The following is a 25,832-nucleotide window of genomic DNA, read 5'->3' on the forward strand; positions in this document are numbered from 1 at the left end:
ACAAGGTGAGGTGAGCACCATCTGTCCAAAATGTAGACCTTGCAAGGAATCCATATACCTAATATAGTTATCCTATTACTCATTTTAAATCAGAAATTTCAAGCAGTCCCTGAGCCATTAAAATGAATGGACAATGGACATGTGACATATGGAAACTTTATAACATGAAGCATCTGCATAAAAGGTTTGAAGCATCCAGGTCTTCCTTCTGGAATATAAAGCATTAAAGAAATAGTTTACACTGTTGTTGCTGGAATGTTACTGTTTGTCTCCTATTCTGTGACTTTCGTCAAAAACTAATTTGAACGATAGACAGAATAAAACATAAGTATTTTAATGAAATGGCATTTTTTCATATAAGTGTCTGACATCTAGTTATATACCCTACTGGCTTTGTGAAAAAAACTTTAATAAAAGGTGGTGTGGAGCAACCACATGATAAATATTAACCAAAAGTCATCAGGGTATGCATATGCAGTCTTCATCAAATTATACAATATGTCAAGCCCTAAATTTTTGGAAGTCTATAAAAGTTGTAAATATGATAAATAAAAACCATCAAAGATTTGCTATCAACTCTACACAGACAAAATAACAAAAGCACATCTGAAATAACACAAGCCAACCACTGATGACAATCACAAATTTTAACAAATTGTTGAGCAAGCTGATGCCCATGCAAAGGTCAAAAAAGAAAATGTAGGATCTTTATAGAAAAAAAATCCTGTCTCATTAGATTTTACATTGGCTCAGGGATTGTTTACACATTGACAACATTAAAAATGATAAGACATTTAGCAACAGCTATCCTTTACAAACAGACTATATAGTGAAAGGAATATCTTACAATGATCTTTGGGGTAAGTAAGCCAACAAAAGAGACCATGCTTTAACTAACATGATAATGTAAGATAAACTAGAGATATAGTACACATACAACCAGATGAACAAGACAACAGTGACACCAAGTAAACCATTTAAGATAAAGTAAGCTACAAATATACCAAAAGATGCTAAAATGAAGCACTAAAGAAGCTGACTATTAACAAGTTACGAAATACATGAAATTGAAGAAAAAAATAAACAAAAGGTTTGTAAGTACAAATTTTATTTGCAAAGTTGAAAGAATATAATAAAATAAAGCACCATAAACAGATTTGAAATACTGCTGTAATATATCAACAATCAACAATCCTTCATATGTAATTTCAAAATCTAAATGTAAATAAATTAATCTACTAACAATATATTACAACATTCTGAGGAACAGAAACAACAGGGAAAAAACAGTCCCTAAAAATATTAATCTTAAAGTGTTAACACCAGTTGTCACACCTGCTTGTGTAGTTACATAACAGAAAATTCAAGCGTTGCCTGAAAAATTGACACTATTTCATAATTTATAGAAGTCATTCTTGAAAACATTAAGGATAAAAGATACAGTATTTTCTTATCAATACAAAATATTTGTCCCAAATAACATTTGCATTCAACATTAAATTGAGAGAGATTCTGAATCTAAATATCATATTGCACATCTTGTAAACAAATAAACATATAGTAACATATATAGTATTGGAAAAATACTGGTAGATTGTTATTGAAAAAACACATTGTAATTGAAAAATTACATTTTAATTAAAAATTTACACTGTAATGGGAAAATTACTTTGTAATGGAAAAAATACATTGTAATGGGGAAATTACATGTACATTGCAAAGGGATTTCTGTGCTGACATGAATTATCATTGATATGGTCATATTTATTGATATGGTCATATTTATAAATCAACTAATTACAAAACTTCTGAATATTTGAAATATTAAGACCCCGTTCACACTAGCATTTTTTTTAATCGATCTAATTTGAATCGATCTAAATAAAACCAGTTAGCCTTCACATTATCTTTAATCATAACGATCTCTATCGGTCTAAACCGATCCACTGCGTTCACACTACAATTATGACGTCAAACGATCTAACCTTTTTACCCATAAAACTGTAAACATTGTGTATAAATAGAACTGATTTATGAAATTCATCTATTGATACTCTGACACACACTTGAAAAAAAAAATGAATAAAGTTATTGTTTCTCCTGAATCAGAAGTTAACATTTTGGTACAGGTGTTATTGCCGTTTTCTTTAATTTTGAAAAAAACATATCTGTAGTAACGAAGTTACAATACGACGAAATATTGCGGTAACCGTGAAGTGAACCGGTCTAGTTTAAATCGATAAAAATGTCCTAGTGTGAACAGGGTCTTAGGCTTTTTCACTTCAGGAATAGATTACTTTAGCTGTATTTGGCAAAACTTTTAGGAATTTTTGGTCCTCAATGCTCTTTAACTTTGTACTTTATTTTGCCTTTTAAACTTTTTTTGATTGGAGCGTCACTGATGAGTCTTTTGTAGACGTGCATCTGTGCGTCTATCGTAAATACAAAATCTAATCCTGGTATCTATGATTAGTTAATTGCAAAGGGAAAGTTACAATGTAATGGGAAAAGTTTCAGAATTGCAAATTATTTTATTATTAATGAATATAGTTTTTTGGATTAAATAAAAACTAGCCCTAAGTATGTCCCTGCCATGAAACACTGACATTTGATAAATGAAGAGGATTTCTTGTTTGCCTTTCTAGTTTCTTGTATCTCTAAAAAAAAATATGATGGCAGTAATTCAGGGTGGGTGAGATGAAGAGCCCCTTTGATTTGGAAAATAGTTAAGTTCTTTTAGCATAAAATTGTCCAAAAATTTTCATATAAAGTCCTTTTGTTATTACATCCCTTTGATATAAAATAAGAAAAGCCAACCAACATGACTTGTTCAACTACCTATCATTCCTTTAATAAATCATACACACCATTACCCTGATAGAAGGCACACCTTCACTATATGCATAAATATTCTGCAAGTAAAAAACAATTTTGCTAAAATCTACTATGGATAGACAGAGACATAGAAATACTGGGGTAAAACAACATACTTAATAGTGCAAAAAAATGTCAAAATGAAAAAAAATGTCAATTACATGCTTTTTTTTTTAAAAAGAACTAAACTATTTGGTACATGTATAACATCATAAAATGATTTTAAAAGTAGACAAAAAGTAAGACTGTCTGCTAAACACTGTGCAACATGATATAGTGTTCTATCTTTCTTTCTATTCTATAAAAGGTTTATATAAAAAATATAGTAACACTCAAGTGTAAAAATGATTTCCAAATTAATTTGCTTTGACAGTCTCATGGACACAGATTTGAAACCATAAGACAATTATTGATCTGTTCATCTCTGGCTTACAAATGATTGGCTTGGAGAATCCCATCTATGGACCAATTGACCACATGCTTGGATTTGGCTGTGTTTTTGAACATCAGCTAAAGTCTTAGAATGTAGTCAATATAATGTTTATTAGAAGTCTTCAATATAAGTGCAATACCCCTATTTTTAAAACACAATCATTAATATTAAACAGGATATACTTGTTATGGATAATAGGTTTAACTAAGTTTTATACACACTTTACATGCTGATTATAATGCCCACTGAAGATAAATTGCACTTTAGTTGGTGATATGTTGAACACATAAAGGACTAGATAGCTAAATTATGCCATTATTATGATACTGAGGTTTAATGAGGAATCTGGTGCAATGTATGATGACTTCAAATTGCAATTTAAATCTATTGTTATAGCACAAATGTTATGCATTTTGAATCTATATGTTTTGTCCATAGACGAGACCAAATACATATATTTTTTTTCCAAACATACAATAGCTGTGACCTTATACAAAATGAGACCATATACATATTTTTTTTCCAAACATACCATAGCTGTGACCTTATACAAAATTAGACCATATACATATTTTTTTTCCAAACATACAATAGCTGTGACCTTATACAAAATGAGAACATATACATATTTTTTTTCCAAACATACAATAGCTGTGACCTTATACAAAATGAATGGATTTCTGTATTCAGATGAGTAATAAGAAGATAATTCAGGGCTGTAGAAGAGTTATCATTAACTGTTTAAAGTCACAAGTTTTTAACTTTGCATGAAAATCACAGTCAGTTACAGTTACTTGTTCACAGGACAATGTTGAACTTAACCATACATTGTAATTAACTTTCTTATCCTTGGTTCTTCTATCAAAGCTTTTAAAGCATTTTTTATTTTACCAAAAACTCAAATATAAATATTAACTTTTCAATTGCACAAATACTTAATACTGTTAGGTAATTGTCTAACTTCTTAATTAAATCGTCCCAAGTCTCTTTCTTCATTGGATAGTTCTTCTTCTTTTGTTTCTTCTTCTATAAATATCTCCTTCATTAAGATGTAATCCTTTAATTTTTCTGCTAGTGGCAGTTTTATAACTTTATCCTGAGGAAGCGTACCAAGAGTTTCTCGTATTGTTCCTCTACAGATCTGCTGTAGACTTCTGGGTAATTTACAGGCCTTTAAAAACAAGATGATCAATTCTTTCTTTTGATCTGGTGTCATTTGTGCATTTAACTGTGAAATTTCTCTCAGGAATTTGATCAGAAGTTGCATCACCCAATAGGGAGGATTGTCGTTATAGCAATGAAGAAATAAATCAATCATATCTCGGTTCTTATGTGTGACAGCAAAAAATAATGGTTCAAGTTCAAAATGGGGGTGTTTATCTACTGGATACATGAGACAACACTTCATCATTCCTTTGACCTTGGCTTGAGCATTAAGGTCACACCCATATTTTAGTAGTATCTTTGCCATAGCCAACTCATTCTGTTCTGCAGCAAACATAATTGGTGACAAACATTTATGGTTGATCTACAAAACAAATGGAATTTTACATTTACAGCCGATTTCATTGAGTGTGTAGGCAAAGGAATTATATTTAATTAGCATGCTTGTTAGCTGAACCGTTAAGTCATTATAAGGTCAGGTATACTACCCTTCTTTTCGAAGTAGCCTAGTCTAACAGACAGATAGCTTGGTTATCTATTGGACTAGTCTACTCTATTTTATGCTAATATGCATTAGAACTAAAAGCACCAAAAAAAAAATAAAAAAAATGAGAAAACTTAATGCAACATATTGTATTAGAAGGAAACAAAAGCGCAAAAGTATCAATGATGCATAGTATGAATTTAATGGTCATTATACTGATAACAAAGTTATAAAAAAGATCTGTTACTTTGACATTATCATGCAATTATCTATTTAATCAGATCAGCTCAATATCAGCAAACAAAAGAAAAAAGGGTTGAAAGTGCAATTTTCTTCTTATTTTTAAGTCCAAGAGACATAATTCTGTCAAAATACTTTTTAATAGGTCAATTATAATGGAATGCAGGAGATCAAGGGTTAAACTAAATATCTTTAGATCATCACATTAAGGATGTACACCTCTGAGGAGCCAAAAATTTCTGGAATAAAATTTTTTTTCTTAACCTGATTTTTGGGTTTATAAGACTGTAAAAAAATAATTGGTGAAGAAAAAACTATATGGTGGTGCACTTCTTTTTTTGCTTCGGCCCTTTGAATATACCCAATTTTGATGATTTTTCAATTTTTACCCATTTTTGGGTTATTATCTTGAAAAAAATCACACTTCCACAATTAAATTTTTTTCATACTTTCCATAAAGATGAAGTGGACCAATCTGAATAAATATAACTTAAAAAAACTATAGGTAGGTGTTAATATAAGAATGTTTTATCATATTTTGATTCTTTTTTGAGTAAAATTTACCATGCTGACAAATAATATGGGATGTACATGATTCTTATAAAAACATTTTTTGTACCCCTCACCCATTTTCTCAAAATTTTGGCTAAAAAGACTGACTTAATTGGTCATAAAATTTGAAAACTGGATTACTCAAAAACTTTTCATTGAAAATACACAATTTTTTCACAGAGTTTTGTTTGATTATGATAATTTCAAAATTCTTCATTGATATTTTCAACTTGTATCACATGTTTTGGCTCAAACATCAGAAGGATATATCTTGAAAGTACTTTAACCCTTGATTTATTTGAATGCATACAAGATTGGACAACCATTTTTAGTAAGAAAAAGATCTATGGTTTGACTTAATGCAGTAAACCTATAAAGATCTTTGGTTCTATAAAATGCAGTTATCTTAAAAAAATAAATGGTTGAAATTCCATTCTGATAAAATACCTTAACCTTAAGACTATTGGTTTGATATCTAATAAAATTTAGAATGGAAATGGGGAATGTGTCAAAGAGACAACAACCCGACCCTAGAGCAGAAAGCCACCAATGGATCAATGCAGCAAGAAACTCCTGCACCCGGGGCGTCCTTCAGCTGGCTCCTAAACAAATATGTAAGTTTGATACACATATAGTGATACCTACCCTATTAAGATTACATCCAGCTTTGGCCAGAATCTCTACAATTCTCCCATGATTATTCAGCATAGATACATGTAAAGGAATAGCTGTGGGAACAAGACCATTTATTTGACATTTGCCTGAACTCAATAAATACTGGACAATTTTCTCGTTACCCTTTTCACAGGCTGTATACAGAGGCTGCTGGAGCTGCTTGTTTGGTTTGTTGATATCACAACCTAAAATCACAGAGAAATGGTGTTAGACATCAATTCTTTTGGAATCTGTTTTGGTCTTTTTTAGAGGTAAATAACACTAGGAAAAAGTACTCTAAGACCATTTTAAAATTTTGAACTTCAGATTAAACGGCAACAAGAGATAAATGCTTGCAATATTAATGAATGGAACAAATAACTGGATGTGTTGGGACTCAAAGTCAGCTTGAGTACTGCCAAAAGGTCAGTTAACTGGAGCAAATCAGAGACTTCATCTATATTTTAGATCACTTATAAATTCACCAAAAATCAGATCCAGATCTGCTAGCATTTCAAAAGACTCTAACTGGACAAGTAGCCTTACCACTTAATATATATGAAGTAAATGTTAACGTGTAGTTATCTTCTGCTTTATATATTGTGATTGTACATTTAGCCCAGACACACATTATTAACACTTAATTGCAGGGACATACAAATAACTTATTTATCATCTTATTGTTATATACCCACATAGCAAATATCGTATGTTTATGTAAAAAAATTTACAGCCAGAATAGACTGCAAAGGTAAAACAAAACTCTTTTTCAAATCATATTCTTTTCAATTCCTGGAACAAAGGTATCTTACCAGAATCTATCAAGAATATAGCTGCCTCTGTAAGATTTTGGATAATAGCTTCATGTAGTGGTGAAAGTAGGTTAGTTTTCTCTCTGTAATTTAGGTCACTGCCGTTCTTTACAAGTCCTCTTATGATCTATTTAAATAATATATAGAGAATTCATTTAAAAATAACAATAAAATTGAGAATGGAAATGGGGAATGTGTCAAAGAGACAACAACCGAAGAACTTTTAACCGAAGTCACCCATTCAAAATTACCACATCTAGCTTCAAGTTATCACAATATAAGGTGCATTAGAAATGTGTTTTTTTTTCTGAGTCTTATTAGCTTAAACAAATAACAAACCCATACCTGTCAACTGACCCGTATTTTGCGGGTGTGACCCGAGATTTTCACAATTCTGAGAGATCACCCGGGACACCCGCCGGGTCACTGAATAACCCGGGAATTCCGAAAATGACCCGTTTTCTCCTAGATTTCTATGCCTAAAGAATGATTTCATAGTAAGTGATTTTTCTTTGAAATACCGGCAAATTCGTAATTCTTCCATCAATATCAGTTCAGCTACCTGTGTAAACTGTCAAATTAAGTGACCCATCAAGTGCATGGCTTCACTTGACAGCTTTGGTGTCAAACACACTGTTAATTAACACTAATTACCTTAGCTTTAGGTCGTTAATAAATTTCACTGTTGTCACGTTTTACAAACATTTTTCAACTGAGTTACTTCCCCTTTTTTGTCACCATTCAAAATTGTTCCTTATATTTACGTTTTTTTGGGGTAAAAAAGATCAAATCTACTACAAATAGAATTTAAATACATATTGAAATATAACTTTTCATTTAATTCATACCTTAATACAATTATAAAAATAAAGTTGAAAATTATTTTTTTTATCTATACTTCCTTTAACTGTTTAACTTTATTTTACAATATTCTAATTACAATAAGAAAATGGAATAGTTGATCAGCAAAGACTCAATAGCCATCACAACAGGCTATAAATAATTTACAAAAAGCAAGTCACAACGTGAGGGCGAAATACTATACATAGAGTACAATGTAGAAATGTCAATAATAGCACTAACCAAAAAAGAGGAGAAAGAGTCACAAAGTTATGAAAAGCTTTTCAAAGTGCAATGAAATAATGATTAATGAAGTGAACATGTTTTGGAAACTTTTTTAAATTAGAAAAAAATGTCCCCTAATTATTGAAATTCAGCTTGTAAAAATGTTCGTACGCGTTATGACCTGAGATTTCATTCTTCAATGCAGGTCATGACCTGCATTTTCATCGTCACAGGTTGACAGGTATGCAAACCAGAATATATGTTGATAGAAAAACAATGCCCTGCTCAAACTATCATATATACATGTCAAGTGAATCGCCAAATTAGGGTCAAGGGGTGGAAGTAGTAATTTTGCATCAAATTTTGACAGTAAATCTCATAATGAAAATATGTATGTATTAAGTTTTCAGTTGATAGGACCACAATTTTATTGTAAACAACCTCAACAAATAACTTTAACCGTAAAATGTACTAATTTCACACCATGAAATTGGGACCAAAACTCTAATTTGATTTTTTTAAAGTTGATATCATAATAAACATGCTTACTGAGATTCTAGTTGATGTGACCACAACTTTATTGTGAACTACCTTTACCCTATAATTTAACCAGATAAACATCAAACTGACAGACACATAGACCAGAAAGTACCAAGCCACCTTTTACTGCAGTTGGGCCATAAAAAAGAAACCACATTTCGTACAACAATAAGATTGGATTTTATTTAATCTATACACTTTTCATACAAAAAGATTGGAGACCTTCACTCTCAAGCCTTCTAAGTAGTCTGTGTACAGTGACCAGTAGTCATTAAACACCAAGGTTCAAAATCCATTTGCTTGTGTAGTTGGGTTTGACTCCTGTCTTAACTGACATGGATTGCCAGTTTTCCTGTTGGAAGCTTGTAGTACTCATGCTTACTCATAAGTACTTTGTTTAACGATATTGTAATAAAAATGTATTCAATGGGTCACTAGCTGCCAAATTCATGGTCACCGATTTGACTCAAATTCTCATATTTTATTTATAACAATGTAAAACATTTTTCCAAACTATCAAAAGTATAACATAAACAATTTACAGGACATGGTCTCAATAAGATGTAGCTTCGTTTCGTGAGAATTTTAGCCTAGACGCCATCTAATTAACTATCGAGTTGACCTTATATGACCATATAAGTGATGTAAACATAAACATGGATATAAATAGATTAAGCAACTCGAGCAATTGGATTCTTATAGGTCTGTTAAATTTTGTATTTTATAGATTAAAAATTTATGTTTATCGTCGTTTTTACCTTTATGAGAATGATTTTGTGTGGATCGAATCAGTTAATCAAATTATTTACCTTTGTTTCACTTTCAATGTTGACATTCTATTCCTTTAAATACCTGTACACGGACAATGCGTGTGTTATTCTATCTCTTTCTACGGGGTTAAATTGGAGTTTACATGAATACAGATTTAATGAGGTCGAATTATTCACTTCCAAGTGAATAAGTCATTGTCAATGTTTATGAGCTTAACTTGACAAAATCGAACCATTTTAGCTGATAAAAGCAAATAATTATTTCACTATTTCACTTTCATTAATGATTGAACAAAGAAAATCATACTTTTGATTTTTTATATATCTCGTAGCTAGTGCCCCTTTAAGTTTTTAAAGGGATATTTCAAACAGATGTTAAGGATTGACTTTTATACTGTGGAGAAATAATTTACAACTTTTAAGAAAATTATTTTTACTTTTATTACCTACCCTCATATCTGCTCTGTTAAAGAGGGCTGAAAATAGTGGAATTTCCCCATTGTTGTTTGGATCATTTACTCTGCAACCTATAAAATTAAACATACTAATTTGTTCCTATGCAAAAGGCCATCTCATCAACAAAACATTATGCATATCAAACAAAAAGATGCAAAAACATATTGTAAATCATACTAATGATGTTCAAATGATGACCTCCTTCGGTATTGTAATGTATAATAAAAAAAAGTTATATATATATTGTGAGAATATTGTGAGAATATATATATAGGTATAGGAAGAAGTGGTATGAGTGCCAATGAGACAACCCTCCATCCAAATAACAATTTATAAAAGTAAACAATTATAGGTCAAGGTACGGCCTTCAACACGGAGCCTTGGCTCACACCGAACAACAAGCTATAAAGGGCCCCAAAATTACAAGTGTAAAACCATTCAAACGGGAAAACAACGGTCTAATCTATATAAAAAAAAAGAGAAATGAGAAACATGTATAAATTACATGCCATTTATCTTGTCCAAAATTAAGGTAACTCTATTGTTATTGTGATATTGTTAAAGTACAAAAGAACCCTATATTCTGACCAATACTTAAACTTTGGGCATCTTGAGATACTTGTTCAAAATCTGTTAATGTTGAATTTTTGGGGTTATTTTATGACTTTTAATTGCATTTCCTTTACATGGTATTTTTATTTAGATATAAAATTATCTGCTTGACTGTTATAGAAATAGACTATGCTTGCAGGTTTTCCATTACACTGTCTTGTTTACACCAAAATCTGACGGATAATTATTTAGTTGCAAAATATTTAAATGAGAGCTGAATTTTATTCTATCTTTATTTGTACATTGAAGGTTAAAATGCGCATAATGTGAACAAGAATGAAGAAAACATCCAGGTCCAAAAAACATCATCAACCAGGATATAAAATTCCAAATATTAATTTATTATACCAATTTCAGTTCATATAAAATAAACTTAAAGATTATATTGATTCCTATTAAATTGAAATCTCATGCCACTGTTTAGCATGTTTAGGTCATGCCCCAACAGAAAATCAATAAATATTACAGTACAATGTACTCTAAGCACAAACACATAAGGTCACTGTGAAATAGACATCTAGGGTAGGAGCAAACAGTCAGTTATACCAAACCAGTTCGACTAGATATCTAGTTTAGTCTTGGAATAGTAATGGTGTGTCTTATATTTTGACAATGTAAATCACATGAGGACCTGGATGGGGTTTTTCAATATCTGTATTATTTAAATTTTTAGGGCATTTTTCTTTAGCTTCAAGAATAACTCTCATTCTGTAAAATTCTCATGAAAATTATTTTACTATTTAGTCTTTCTGTTACAAGATTATTTATTAATTCTGTACATAAATAATTTATTTTAAAAGTGTTGCATAACTGTTATTTAAGTTTCCTTTTTATTTTGCACATACATTCTTTATACTTTTGCATTCCATTATTCTCTATTCTTTATTTTCTCCATTCAATATTTATTTTTGCTATTACATATATTCTCTTTTCTGTAAATCCCATTCAGACCCAGGTCATAGGTAAACTTCTATTGTATGAATGGGATAACCTGACCTTTCAATTCTCAAGGCTAAATAAGTATTTTCTAGGCTAAATACAAACTAAGATGTCAAGGTAGAATTGTAATATGACTGATACTGGTGTTACTCAAGTCACTATAATACCATAAACATCTGAGAAACAGCCCTGCTTTTTGATGGTGTTTGTGTTGTTCCATCTTTGGTAACTTTAGTGAGGTTTTGTGGTCTCCCTTTTGATTTTTCCCATGATATTTTTTGTTCCTAATGAAATCAATGCTTTATTGCCTCTTTGGATTTTTTTACTTTTTATATGAATAAAACAGTTTGGGGTATGTGTCATTAAGACAACAATACAACAATAGAAAAAAATCAAAACATTTTGAAGCCAGCAATACATATAGATTCTAAACCACATATAAAATTTCTTATCTGCCCCAGATACAACTCAGTGCTGCGTTCAGTTTATTATGTTCAGTAATTTTTTGGATTATTTTTTTCAACATTTTTTGAATTGATTATTATTGTAAAATTTTCAGAAGAAGAAAAATAATATAAAATCATTTAAAACATTTCTTATATTGTGTTTTGTGTACTATTGCTATACCGTGTTCACACTATAAAATCTGCACTGGGGACGAACCCGGGTTAACTAACCCGAATTAATTATCCCAGCTCACACTAGATAAAAAATTAACCCAGTTTGGGATTTTTCCTCTCAACAAAAATAAAAAACGTAGGGCGCCAAAATTGTAATCCGCATCTGCATGTCCACGGTTCATATTTTTTTCATCACAGATGCATTATTTCACTGTCTAAAATATTACCCACATGGTCGCTTTTGAGGAGTTCAATCACAATCAACCGCTTTCCGTTTTTTTTCTTCAAATAAGTCACTTTATCTGAATTGCACCCATTTTTCGCCCCAAAAAGTGATATAGGTTTCATCGTTTTTCATTGTCCAGATTTTCAACATAGATTAATACATTTAGGCCAATTAAAATTAAATGGTAGATTTTCATCCCCGCCCGCCCCGATTTTTTTTATTTTTAAAAAAAAATCGATTTCCGGATTTTGTTCATTTCCAATACCAGTAACCGTCGATAATTTCGTTTCATCTAAAACTTCCTGTTTCAGATTTCGGTTTTCGTATTTCTTAGCGTATTCTTACTGAATGATTTAGTCGATATATTCTGCTGATCTTTGATGACAACATCATTTACCGAGAATAGAGATTGATTACGAGAAGGGCGTGAAATATTCGGGTTACGAGTAATACGCTGTGCCCAAGAACGCAAATCGCCGTATGTCACAAATGTTTGTGAGTAAAACAACTTGGATTTATTTTATTTATGCAATGACTTTGTGTCAAGAAATTTGGACTGTGAATGAAACACAAAAGCGTTAGAATCGTGGAACACATTTGACTGGAATAAAGAAATTAGCACAAGCATGAACTTTTTAGATTGGTGACCGTATATTGAGTTAAACAAATCGACAAACATACGCATTTTTAATTTATTAATTGATAGCAAGCTCTTAGATTTAGATTTAGCCTTAGTTTCGTTTTTTGCAGAAATAGAGAAAACATCCTCTATCCCAATACCCACGATAGTCATTAAACAACTTTATTTTCTACATTGTAATTATATTTGCATCTTGCATATTAAGGACCAATCCTATTATTTAAACACTGTTTGAGTTTTCATTTTATTCTGTACTTATGGTACTTGTGTTGCATACCAATGCATTTGCTTCATTTTATTAGGACAACAAAACATTGCTTAGAAAGCAAAATACATTTGATGTAGGTAGTCCAACTGAAGAGAGCATTTCTCCACACTTCTGCTGTTTACTATAAAATAGGTTTCTAAACGGCAATTACATGTAGAACAGATCAGAGATATATATTTATGAATTTGAAAAAAGCGGCACCAGCATATGGAGTATATGTGTCTCAATTGATATGTTACTCTAGAGCTATAGCTCAAAGTACGTTGATTCTGTTGAACGAGGAATACTGCTTTCTCAAAAGTTGCTAAGACAGGGCTATGAATCAATCAAATTAAGGTCATCACTCAAGCAATTTTATGGTGGCCATCATGAGCTGATTGGCCATTATGACAAAAGTGTGTCAGAAATCATAGCTCAGTGATATTCTTCCTCAGTCATAACAACCTTTCATCATTACCGAACTGAACAAAGAAATAACATGACAGGTGCCGTATACGGTGCAGGAAATGCTTACCCTTCCGAAGCACCTGATTTCACTCCTGGTTTTTAATAGTGGAGTTTGTGTTGTTTCCTACTTATTATTTGTAACTGTTGATGTAAATGTCTTTTGGTTTTTTATGAGTCTTTGGTAACTCCTTGGTTTTGATTGTTATTGTCTTATACACGATACCTTATGAATGTATTTACATGATATAAGCTTATTATTACACTTGCATATATGAATAACACCTGACAAGAAAGTTTCATATGAAATAAAATTTAAAAAATAAAATCCTCCCACCCGCCCCATTTTTTTCAAAAATTTGGATGAAAATCTACTAATTAATTTTAGTTGGCCTTATATCCCTCTTTCTGTCGTTAATTTTTTATGATTATATAATTCATAACCCAGTATATACGATACTTTACGTCTGTCAAAATATGATGTCATTCAATGTATTACGTCATGTAATAGTTACGTCACATTGATGACTTATTTTAGAAAACGTCATATATGTCACTATAGCAACAACCTCACATTAAACTCACTTTGCGTTCACACTTAAAAGTGAGGTCGTTAATTCGGGTTCACCCTACATTAACTCCACCTCAAATGAGGGATAATTTTAATTCGGGTTCGCCCCGGGATAAGGCATTCACACTGCCTAAATTTAACCTGGATTAACTAATTCGGGTCGAACCCTGTTTAAAAAGGCATAGTGTGAATGGGGTACTAGTCTTTTGCTCTTTTTTCTTTCCTTTTTAAGCCATGGCTTTGTCAGTTTATTTTCGACTTATGAGTTTGAATTTCCCTGTGGTATTTTTCATCTCTCTTTTATACATGTTGACGTATAAACAGCAAAATTTTAACCTACTGCAATGTTCAGTTTGTTACATTCTTATTTTAAATTATTTCGAATATATAAATATATTAAAACTATCACATGACTGAGTTAATATTAATCTATTTACCTGCTTTGACCAACATTTCAACAATTTCTGGATTACTTTTGATTGAACTACAGGCTGCATGTAAAGCTGTGTCACCTGTTGTTGTGCACTTTGTAACATCTGCATTCTTCTGAAGGAACAACTCTGTCAGTTCTATACATGCAAAGAAAATTGGATAATAAGTTTATTGAGATAGAAAAATGATATAAAATTATGATATTCAGAAGTTGTGATCAGGATAATTAAATTGATTTCAATTTTTTTATTTCAAGTTGAAAATGCAAAGGAAATTTTCAACAGATGATACTTTTTTGATAGATAAATATTTGCATAAAAGTTTTAACCAATTGAGACATAAAATTGCATGAGAACATGTTTTCCTGCTTTGTTTTTAATCAGTGGGGGAAGTGGTATTGCCATAGTTATCAACCTTTTTTCCCATCAAAAACTCTGAGTTTAAGTGGCGTTTTTCCTGGTTTGATTTATCAGTGGAGGAGATGTATTGCCAGAGTTCTATAGCTTTATTCCCAGCAAAAGCTTAGAGTATAAGTTGAGTATTTTTTTATTTGTTTTAACAGTTGTTTTTTTTGGGGGGGGGGAGTGGCATTGCCAGAGTTATCTACCTTTATTCCCTGCAAAAGCACTTAATATAAGCGGAGTTTTTCCTTCAATTTCCCCAACATTAATGTCACATCCTAACTGTACAATTTTCTTCACAACAGACATGGCCTCTTCTTCTTGTCCAAATACTAATGAAACTATCAACATAAAAATTTACATTAATTACATGTGAATGAAATGATTAAAACTCAACAATAACATTCAAAATAAAAAATAAAAGCTCAGTTACAATAACAGTTTCAAATTTAAAGAAATTTTTCTCAGTATTAAAATATTTCAAGCAGTATAGTCATCATAAAAAAAAATTGGCCGATAGTGGGCCTCCTTTTTAAAAGTAAACCAAAATCTGTAGTTGTGTTCGATTATTTTTAGTGTTGCTGTCTCATTGACTTATACGGTACCACATATCTTCTACTGAATTTAATGTCTATTTCTAGGAACAGTCTTACTAATGTTATATGGACTGGAACATTGTATATTTTGGAACTAAAGAAAATAACGACCAATTTTCACATCAGAATGCTATATCTGTCTAAAAAATAATGCTGGATGGTGGAAAATGGATGGATAAAGGAAGCAAAACACACGTAACCAGAAGAACTCACATATATCTTGTAATCTAAAATATAGGACAACTAAGTCTTTGTACCTTGTCTGACTGCTACATGTATTGGAGAATTCTGTAACCTATCTCTCTTATTGACATCACAGCCAGCATCTAATAACATATTGGCAATATCAGGGCAGTTGTTGGTGATTGCGACTGGATAAAAATAAAAGGGGATAAAAGACTTTATATATGTTAATAAGAGCCAACATGTTCAAAACTGGAAAAATTTACTGTGAGTATACAAACTAAGTTAAAATTGTAGTGAAATTAAATAAACTCAATGGAGCAAGACCAGATAGATGCATCTTCTGCTACGCAAGCATTACATGCCTTGATAATTATTTCTTTTTTCATATTAAGCAGAAGCCACTTATTTGAGAACCAAATTTTCTTGGAAATTGTGTATATAATTTGTTACAGAAGACATAATTAAACTACTGTAAATTTAGAAATTATTGCAATAATACAATTTAGTTATAAAGAATTTTGTCTTCCACATCTGTTGACATGTAAATATCGAAAAAATAATTATGGACAAATAAGTATTTAGCTAATATAAATCAATTTTTCAAATTAAGAGTACAGGAATATTAGCAAATTTTTTTAGCATAACTTTCTCCACTGGACATTAAATGAATGCAAGGTTTTTATTCATGCCAAAATGCAACTAGGTTAGTATCGCAATAATAAGCCGCATTCTGATATCAAGTACATATTTCTGTAAGTACATTCTGATATCAAGTACATATTTCTGTAAGTACATTCTGATATCAAATACATATTTCTGTAAGTACATTCTGATATCAAGTACATATTTCTGTAAGTACATTCTGATATCAAGTACTGTAAGTACATTCTGATATCAAGTACATATTTCTGTAAGTACATTTGTGTACATTCTGATATCAAATACATATTTCTGTAAGTACATTCTGATATCAAGTACATATTTCTGTAAGTACATTCTGATATCAAGTACATATTTCTGTAAGTACATTCTGATATCAAGTACATATTTCTGTAAGTACATTCTGATATCAAGTACATATTTCTGTAAGTACATTTGTGTACATTCTGATATCAAATACATATTTCTGTAAGTACATTCTGATATCAAGTACATATTTCTGTAAGTACATTCTGATATCAAGTACATATTTCTGTAAGTACATTCTGATATCAAGTACATATTTCTGTAAGTACATTTTCCCAACATAACAATAATTAATCTCACAATTTTGTCAATTCTTCAAAAATGGCAATAATTGCTGAATTTACAGTATCAATTGTTTAAACCAAAACTCCATGAGTGAAAATTGGATTCAAGGAAACTTTTGATGTTATGCTGAATTGTTCATGATTGATGAGCATAGATGATAACTTTTTTACCTATCTTAAGTCTATGTTAGTTTTTCCTAATGCAGGAGGCAGGAGGTCAGTTTATTCCAACATATATTTGGCTGTATATTTCAATCTCATGAGTTTTTTTAGTAAGTGGCTCCTTATTTTTGATTTAAAGGGTTGACTAAGCTTACCAAACTTCAACAGAAAAATGCATCAATTTTTTGAATTTCATCTGTAACAGGTGACCTTCTGTTGTCTGTTCTATGGTCTGGTTGTTGTCTCTTTGACACATTCCCCATTTTTATTCTCAATTTAAAATATATCTATATAGTGCTGACCACTTGTAAGAAAACATCAAAGATGTGCAGAGTTTTATCAAAAATTTTTGTTTGTAGATTGAACTACTTGAACTTCTAGTCTAATAGACCAATCTCAGGTTGTTTTTTTTATAAATGAGTTACCTGGTTGACCAGAGGTAAATTGGCGTAAAATATGTCATTGATCAATTGGTTCTTTCTGGACTTAATAACCTATTGTGAAATAGGAAACATACTTGAAAGTGCACAAACTTCAAAGTCGTCTATATCTTTTTATATAATCATACCTAAAAGTGGTGTCATTCCCTTTGTGGATGGGGTATCTAGCTGGATCCTCTTATCAGACACAGCTCTATAAAAACAGTCAATAATAATGAATAATGTGATTTATTACATAATTATAATTTTAAGGAGGAGTTGATACCTATTGATTTATATTTTTATTAGAATACTTTTCATATTGATTTTTATACTTACCCTGTTTCAAAACAATGGCCAGAAAAGGGCAATATTTTATTTTTTAGGCCTAATTTATGCCCTGTACAAATTTATACTATAAAAAAGGTTGATTTTCTATGATTGACGATCTCTGAAAGGATATAACCTCCTGAGTGATTGAATTTAAAATGTATTCTTGCAGGAGTTATCTACCTTCTTCACTAAACATCCTCTGCAAATTATGTTATCTACATGTAAATATAGAAGTAATATCACAATTAAAATAATGTAAGAGATATGATTGTTTAAATGCAAAAGAAGTATTATTTCAATACTTTTTAAGGGTACATGGTCTTCCTTCTGAACTTACGTGGAATGGTACTTTATGATTTCCTTAATGATGTCTATCTGGTGTTCTTTTACTGCATGGTATAATGGAGTGCAGCCTTGTCGGTCTTTATGATTTAATTCTGCACCTAAAAAAGATTGTCAATTTTAAAAACTGTAACTTAGATTTTTTTCCTTGTTTTCAAAATGTCCAAAAGGGAACATACTAATATCATTTTTCTATGATTGAGGGTCTCTGAAAGGATATAACCTCCTGAGTGATTGAATTTAAAATATGTTCTTGCAGGAGTTATCTACCTTCTACAAAAGTATTGAAATATAACTTCTTTTGCATTTAAACAATTATATATCCTACATTATTTTAATTCTGATATTACTTCTATATTTAGATAACATTTGTAAAGAATGTTTATTGAAGAAGGTAGATAACTCCTGCAAGACTACATTTTAAATTCAATCATTTAGGAGGTTATATCCTTTCAGAGACCAACTATCATAGAAAATCTAAATCATTGGTCTTCCTTTTGAATTTATGAGGAATGGTACTTAATTATCTCCTTAATGATGTCTATCTGATGTTTATTAGATTTTTTTATCATGAAAGAAGCTCTACTATATTAGATTTCATAATTCTCTGACTTTTTGTAAATATGTATGACCATACAATATACAACACAGTAATTTGATTAAATAATCAAAGCGGCCTAATGAGAGCACAATTCAATAATACAATTTAGTTATAAAGAATTTTGTCTTCCACATCTGTTGACATGTAAATATCGAAATAATAATTATGGAGAAATAAGTATTTAGCTAATATAAATCAATTTTTCAAATTAAGAGTACAGGAATATTAGCAGATTTTTTTAGCATAACTTTCTCCACTGGACGTTAAGCTAAGAAAAATCAATCAATCAATGATTATTTCCAAATATTTTTTTACATTCAAGTTTTTAATGAATCAGAAGTTTTAAATAAACCTACATTGTATTTTTGAATTGTAGACTTTTAATTTTAAGGACAAACATTTGTAGTTTGCTAGAATAAATAAGCCATATTTCTTGAAATTTAAAGATAATTAAATAAATTAGACATGTCTAAACCCTGTTCCTTAAAAAAGTTTTAATATATCTTTTTTTTCTTATTGCATCATATATAAATATATATCAAAAATATATATACATGTAGGTCCTCTCTGGTCATGGGATCTAAATAATTATCAGATAGGGCTTGAGACTATCTCTCTTCAGTCTCCAAAACAGCAAACTTTTTTATATTATTATAATTTCTTTACCATGTTTTATTAGAATCTGAAGTATTTCTGTAAATCCAAGTTTTGCGGCGTAAATCATGGAGTTACTATTGTTCTCATCTCCTAAATCTATTTGACAGTTAGATTGTATCAAGAATTCCACCATTTCAGCATGTCTCTGTTGCGTTGCTACTACCAACGGTGTTTCGCCTTTCAAGTTTTTCAAATTAAGATCACAGTTTTCTCTGATAAGAAGATCAGCTATAGATTTATCTCCCCTGAATGCACAGACACTGATAGGCGTTGTATTTGAGTCATTCAAGGCATTGATATCAGCAGTGTTGTTTATTAGTAATTCAGTGATGTCCTCATAGCCTGATTTACATGCTATATGAAGTAAGCTGTTTAGTTCTGCATCACAGGCACCGATATCAGCTCCTTTGTCAATTAACAGTTTACAAATTTCTTCTTGGCCTTCCTTGACTGCTTGCTGCAATGCTGTCTGTCCACGATACTGAAAGTCAACATCAAAATCATCTTCTAAAATTTCTTTCACAGTTGAAACATCCTTTGCAGTGATTGCATCTTGAAGTTTTCTGATCTGTCTTCTTTTCTCTCTTTTTTCAAACCCTGCTCTACTGTTGTCTGAAAAAATAATGGCAAGTAAAATATAGAAGAATAGAATGTTTTTTGAGTTGTGTGTTCCAGTCTGGAAAATAGAATTCATCCCTTGTAGTGTTCAGTGTGTGGCAAGCTCCCTTTATGAACATCAATGTCTATGTCCCCATTCAAACCCTACTAGGCTACATATTCATGATATTAATGCATCCTAATTAGTCGAAAATTGCTCTAGTCTGACAATGTCTTGAACTTGATGGGTTTAGGGCTGTAGGTGATTTGATGGTGGCTTTTACGTTACAAAATGCACTTAATGTGTAACTAAAGTTAGATTAGTTGCACCAGTGGTCTCATGTATACATGTATGCACTATCCAAATGAAGATACAAACCATATGGTAGTGTATGTCATGTGTATGTCAATTGATGGGGCAAATGTGTTACAGTCTAATTTAAATGTGAATCTGAACTGAGTAATGTTATGGCAATGCAAAATTAAGTACTGTGTGACATTACTAAGAGAAACTATAGTACATGTACTAAGATGAAACAAATGAACACAAAGAGACAAGTTGTGTCAACCTTAGGATCAGGATAAAAAAATCTTGAAGCTGGTTACTGTTTTATCTTTTATTGAAAGCCCTTAAAATTAATCCCTATATAGATATAGGAAGATGTGGTGTGAGTGCCAATGAGACAACTCTCCATCCAAATAACAATTCATAACCAGATGCTCCGCAGGGCGTAGCTTTATATGACCGCAGAGGTTGAACCCTGAACGGTTGGGGCAAGTATGGACACAACATTCAAGCTGGATTCAGCTCTAAATTTGGATTGTGATTAAATAGTTGACACAGCATAGGTTTCTGACACAGAATGAATGTGTTCTAATGAAGTTAAAATTTTTGTTTTCTCTTAGAGCAATTCACTATGCTGTTGAATATTAATGCTCTCAAAAAAATGTTTGAAGAAATTTTCTTTTTTATTTATGAAATTTCAAATGAGAAAAATTGAACCCAATTTTTTTAATCACATCCCCCTTTCCCTTATTCCAAAATTAATCTCAATTAAAATTTCTAATGGAGTTTGCAACAATAACTACTCATTTAAATACATCATAAAATATTAAGATGTAAAAAAACTGCTTGTTATCACTGAATGGTAAAGATTATTTTAATTTATCAGTTGGTAGTAAAAAGTGAATATACATTGTATATTGTATATAACAAAGATTTAAGTTGATTCTGGACAAAGAAAGATAACTCCAATTAAAAAAAATCTTGCTATTTCACAATATTGTGCAATTAGATATTTCTTGCCATTGCGCAATACTGTGCAATTGAAAAGACTTGCTATTGCACAATACTTAATATAATAATTTTGGATCCTGATTTGGACCAACTTGAAAACTGGGCCCATAATAAAAAATCTAAGTACATTTTTGGATTCAGCATATCAAAGAACCCCAAGATTTCAATTTTTGTTAAAATCAGACTAAGTTTAATTTTGGACCCTTTGGACTTTAGTGTAGACCAATTTGAAAACAGGACCAAAAATGAAGAATCTACATACACAGTTAGATTTGGTATATCAAAGAACCCCATTTATTCAATTTTTGATGAAATTAAACAAAGTTTAATTTTGGACCCCGATTTGGACCAACTTGAAAACTGGGCCAATAATCAAGAATCTAAGTACATTTTTAGATTCAGCATATCAAAGAACCTAACTGATTCATTTTTTGTCAAAATCAAACTAAGTTTAATTTTGGACCCTTTGGACCTTAATGTAGACCAATTTGAAAACGGGACCAAAAGTTAAGAATCTACATACACAGTCATGACAGTTAGATTCGGCATATCAAAGAACCCCAAATATTCAATTTTGATGAAATCAAACAAAGTTTAATTTTGGACCCTTTGGGTCCCTTATTCTGTTGGGACCAAAACTCCCAAAATCAATACCAACCTTCCTTTTATGGTCATAAACCTTGTGTTTAAATTTCATAGATTTCTATTTACTTATACTAACGTTATGGTGCGAAAACCAAGAAAAATGCTTATTTGGGTCCCTTTTTGGCCCCTAATTCCTAAACTGTTGGGACCTAAACTCCCAAAATCAATACCAACGTTCCTTTTGTAGTCATTAACATTGTGTTTAAATTTCATTGATTTCTATTTACTTAAACTAAAGTTATTGTGCGAAAACCAAGAATAATGCTTATTTGGGCCCTTTTTTGGCCCCTAATTCCTAAACTGTTGAAACCAAAACTCCCAAAATCAATCCCAACCGTTCTTTTGTGGTCATAAACCTTGTGTCAAAATTTCATAGATTTTTATTAACTTAAACTAAAGTTATAGTGCGAAAACCAAGAAAATGCTTATTTGGGCCCTTTTTGGCCCCTAATTCCTAAAATGTTGGGACAAAAACTCCCAAAATCAATACCAACCTTCCTTTTGTGGTCATAAACCTTGTGTTAAAATTTCATAGATTTCCATTCACTTTTACTAAAGTTAGAGTGCGAAAACTAAAAGTATTCGGACGACGACGACGACGCAGACGACGAGGCAGACGACGACGCCAACGTGATAGCAATATACGACGAAAAATTTTTCAAATTTTGCGGTCGTATAAAAAAAGTTAACCATTATAGGTTAATGTTCAGCCTTCAACAAGGAGCCTTGGCTCACACCAAACAACAAGCTATAAAGGGCTCCAAAATTACTAGTGTAAAACCATTCAAACCGGAAAAACAACGGTCTAATCTATATAAAATAAAAAACCGAGAAACGAGAAACATGTATAAATTACATAAACAAATGACAACTACTGTACATCAGATTCCTGACTTAGGACAGGTGCAAACATTTGCAGCAGGATTAAACGTTTTAATGGATCCAAACCTTCTCCCTTTTTCTGACACAATAGCATAACATCACAACATAAAAAAACACACGGTAAAATATCAATTGGCAGGCTTAACTCAATCAACTTAAATTTTTTTAGAAATTGTGCCAGTTGATACAAGAAATGGGCCTATTGAACTACAATGTATTGACGTCATATACAACAATCACTTTTCCATTATGGGGTCAGCTGTTTTCTATTATGACATCAAAATTTTACGGGAACCTTTGTGATGTCCAGTAGTAGTGGACAAATAGCAATTAGGTTTATTAGAATCACCAAGCAGACTTCATTAGTGGCAAGGTTTCAGTGCAAAATATAGTTGACATGCATTTTGTGTTCAGACACACGGACACAAAACTATTATTATTATTAAAAGTTTGGAGATTTCCGATAGTATCAGAAATATTCAATAGTTTGATTCACAGGAAATATCTCAACTTTCTTTGAATTAGATATCGGGTTTTGATAATCCTAAAGTTATACTGTCCTAAATTTCGATTTTGCGCAGGCGTATAATGCAACACATCACAACATTCAAGATGTCCAGATGTGTCCGCCTAAATCGCAAGTTTTATATAACACTGGGCTACTGTATCCACTATAATAGACATTGATTGTTTATCTGTTTATATAGTTAGAACACTTTTGCACTCTTTTGAATGTAGCCACACATACGTGTCCATGTATCCCCGGACACAAAATGCATGCTAACTATATTTTGCACCAAAAATAGGACATATCTAGAACTTGTAGAGGCTAAAAACATTCATCAGTGTTTATTTAAAAATAAATCCCAGTTAATTTAACTTTAAAAAGGGAGTAAACATGCACACCCTTAGACAGGGGGTGGAGGGGTTTAAACCCTCCTTGCTTGAAAACAAAAAAGCACTGATAAAATCAACGTTCTGAGTTTGAATTATAACTGTTTAAGTTGAGACTTGAGTATATTTGCTTTGAGAGCTTATGTAACCCCCTTGGAAATTCCAGGCTATATATAGATATAGGAAGATGTGATGTGAGTGCCAATGAGACAACTCTCCATCCAAATAACAATTTAAAAAAAAAGTTAACCATTATAGGTAAATGTTCAGCCTTCAACACGGAGCCTTGGCTCACACCGAACAAAAAAACTATAAAGGGCCTTAAAATTACTAGTGTAAAACCATTCAAACAGGAAAACCAACGGTCTAATCTATATAAAAAACGAGAAACGAGAAACATGTATAAATTATATAAACAAACGACAACTACTGTACATCAGATTCCCGACTTAGGACAGGTTCAAACATTTGCAGTGGGATTAAACGTTTTAATGGTACCACTTTTTCTGAAACAATAGCATAACATCACAACATAGAAAACCAGGATACATGTCAACTCGTACTTTCGGCAACTCGTACTCAACCAACTCGTACCCTATTATTACCAACTCGTACTTCTACTAAGTCGTACCCAATATTTTTTGACATTATAATATAAGTTATCGACGTTCATATCCGTAGATATGGATATTTTAACACCCTGAAGTATCCAAGTACACCCTGAGGTAGATCCATAGAATATTTGAAATATAAGTTTTATAAGTAATAAATATAACTCAACGGCCTTTGATGTTCATAGTGCCACACTTATACTGAATTTTTGTTTTCTTTTACTTCTCTATGTTTATTCTACTTTTAACAAATCCATTTTTGTAGGTATGTTATACACTAATGACCACTGATTAGTATATTGTGTACTCATAATTATTTTAATGTGCATATCAAATAAATTGCCGTCCAAACAATTTCAAACAATCAATTCTAAGGAATACTAATGATTTTAATGATTTGCATTTGATAAGCTTTGATATATTTAAAACAATTATGATTGCATTTTATTAACAATAAAAGTTTTTTTTATTTATATGTTGCTATATATTAAATGATATACGAGAGAAAATTACAACAACTATAGATATAAATAATATCAAATAAAGCAAGGGTACGAGTTGGTAAAAATAGGGTACAAGTTAGTTGAGTACGAGTTGTCGTGTACCCGAAAACCACACGATAAAATATCAATTGGAAGGCTTAACTCAACCAAAAAACGTAAATTAACACACTATGAACGAATGAATTTGATCTGCGATAGCTGAATGCAAATGCACAGTTAATAAAATATTCAAGACAAACATTCAATGCCAAAAAGCAAACAAAAAAGTCCAAACAAAGACATGGCAAGACACCATCTCGAAATATTTAACCTGAAACAGTGAAATGTTATAACTAGAAATATTTTAAATCAACCATCTTGGAGGGCAAAGCAATTCTTGATGATATAACACTAATATGATAAATCAAATCACCTTGGGTTCTATCTCTGAAATTCATTATTAATCTACAGGAGAGAGATATTCGAAAAATGTCTAAATTATTTCCCTTGTAGCAGGTGCTCTTCTATCTATTTTGTTAGTTTGGTATTCATTGGTGACGTGAAACAATAGACAACTTCAGTTAACTAGATTGAACTTAATTGCATTTTAGAAACTTGAGTTGTCAGTTCTTTTAAATCACAAAGAGCTCATGTGTTTAGAAAAAGAACAACTCTTGTGGT

The 25,832-nt window shown here is 31.2% G+C and overlaps 1 protein-coding gene across 2 annotated transcripts; it reads right to left on the reverse strand.

Moving 5' to 3' along the window:
- Nucleotides 1–1,091: 1,091 nt before the first annotated feature.
- LOC143045864 (ankyrin repeat and SOCS box protein 16-like) lies at nucleotides 1,092–25,821 on the reverse strand. 2 transcript variants are annotated; one of them, XM_076218678.1, is made up of 11 exons: nucleotides 25,585–25,820; nucleotides 19,753–20,355; nucleotides 18,481–18,586; nucleotides 17,960–18,024; nucleotides 16,051–16,164; nucleotides 15,404–15,538; nucleotides 14,802–14,933; nucleotides 10,039–10,115; nucleotides 7,214–7,340; nucleotides 6,393–6,607; nucleotides 1,092–4,835 (listed from the first exon to the last, which is right to left on the reverse strand). In XM_076218678.1, the coding sequence occupies exons 1-11, from the start codon at nucleotides 25,607–25,609 to the stop codon at nucleotides 4,272–4,274; spliced, it is 2,163 nt and encodes a 720-aa protein (XP_076074793.1). In that variant the 5' UTR covers nucleotides 25,610–25,820; the 3' UTR covers nucleotides 1,092–4,271. The 2 variants fall into 2 exon arrangements, with proteins under 2 accessions (XP_076074793.1, XP_076074794.1); XM_076218679.1 differs by lacking the exon at nucleotides 16,051–16,164 and having other exon boundaries at nucleotides 25,585–25,821.
- Nucleotides 25,822–25,832: the final 11 nt, after the last annotated feature.

The sequence above is a fragment of the Mytilus galloprovincialis genome, chromosome 9 (assembly GCF_965363235.1).
Source record: "Mytilus galloprovincialis chromosome 9, xbMytGall1.hap1.1, whole genome shotgun sequence".
In the NCBI taxonomy this organism is placed as follows: domain Eukaryota; kingdom Metazoa; phylum Mollusca; class Bivalvia; order Mytilida; family Mytilidae; genus Mytilus; species Mytilus galloprovincialis.

Coding starts and splice junctions, on each gene's coding strand:
- LOC143045864 (XM_076218678.1), bottom strand. CDS start 25,609: ATGAATTTCAGAGATAGAACCCAAG. Junction 15,539..16,050: donor ACATGTAGCAGTCAGACAAG/GTACAAAGACTT, acceptor TTATGTTGATAG/TTTCATTAGTATTTGGACAA. Junction 7,341..10,038: donor TTAACAGAGCAGATATGAGG/GTAGGTAATAAA, acceptor TTATTTAAATAG/ATCATAAGAGGACTTGTAAA.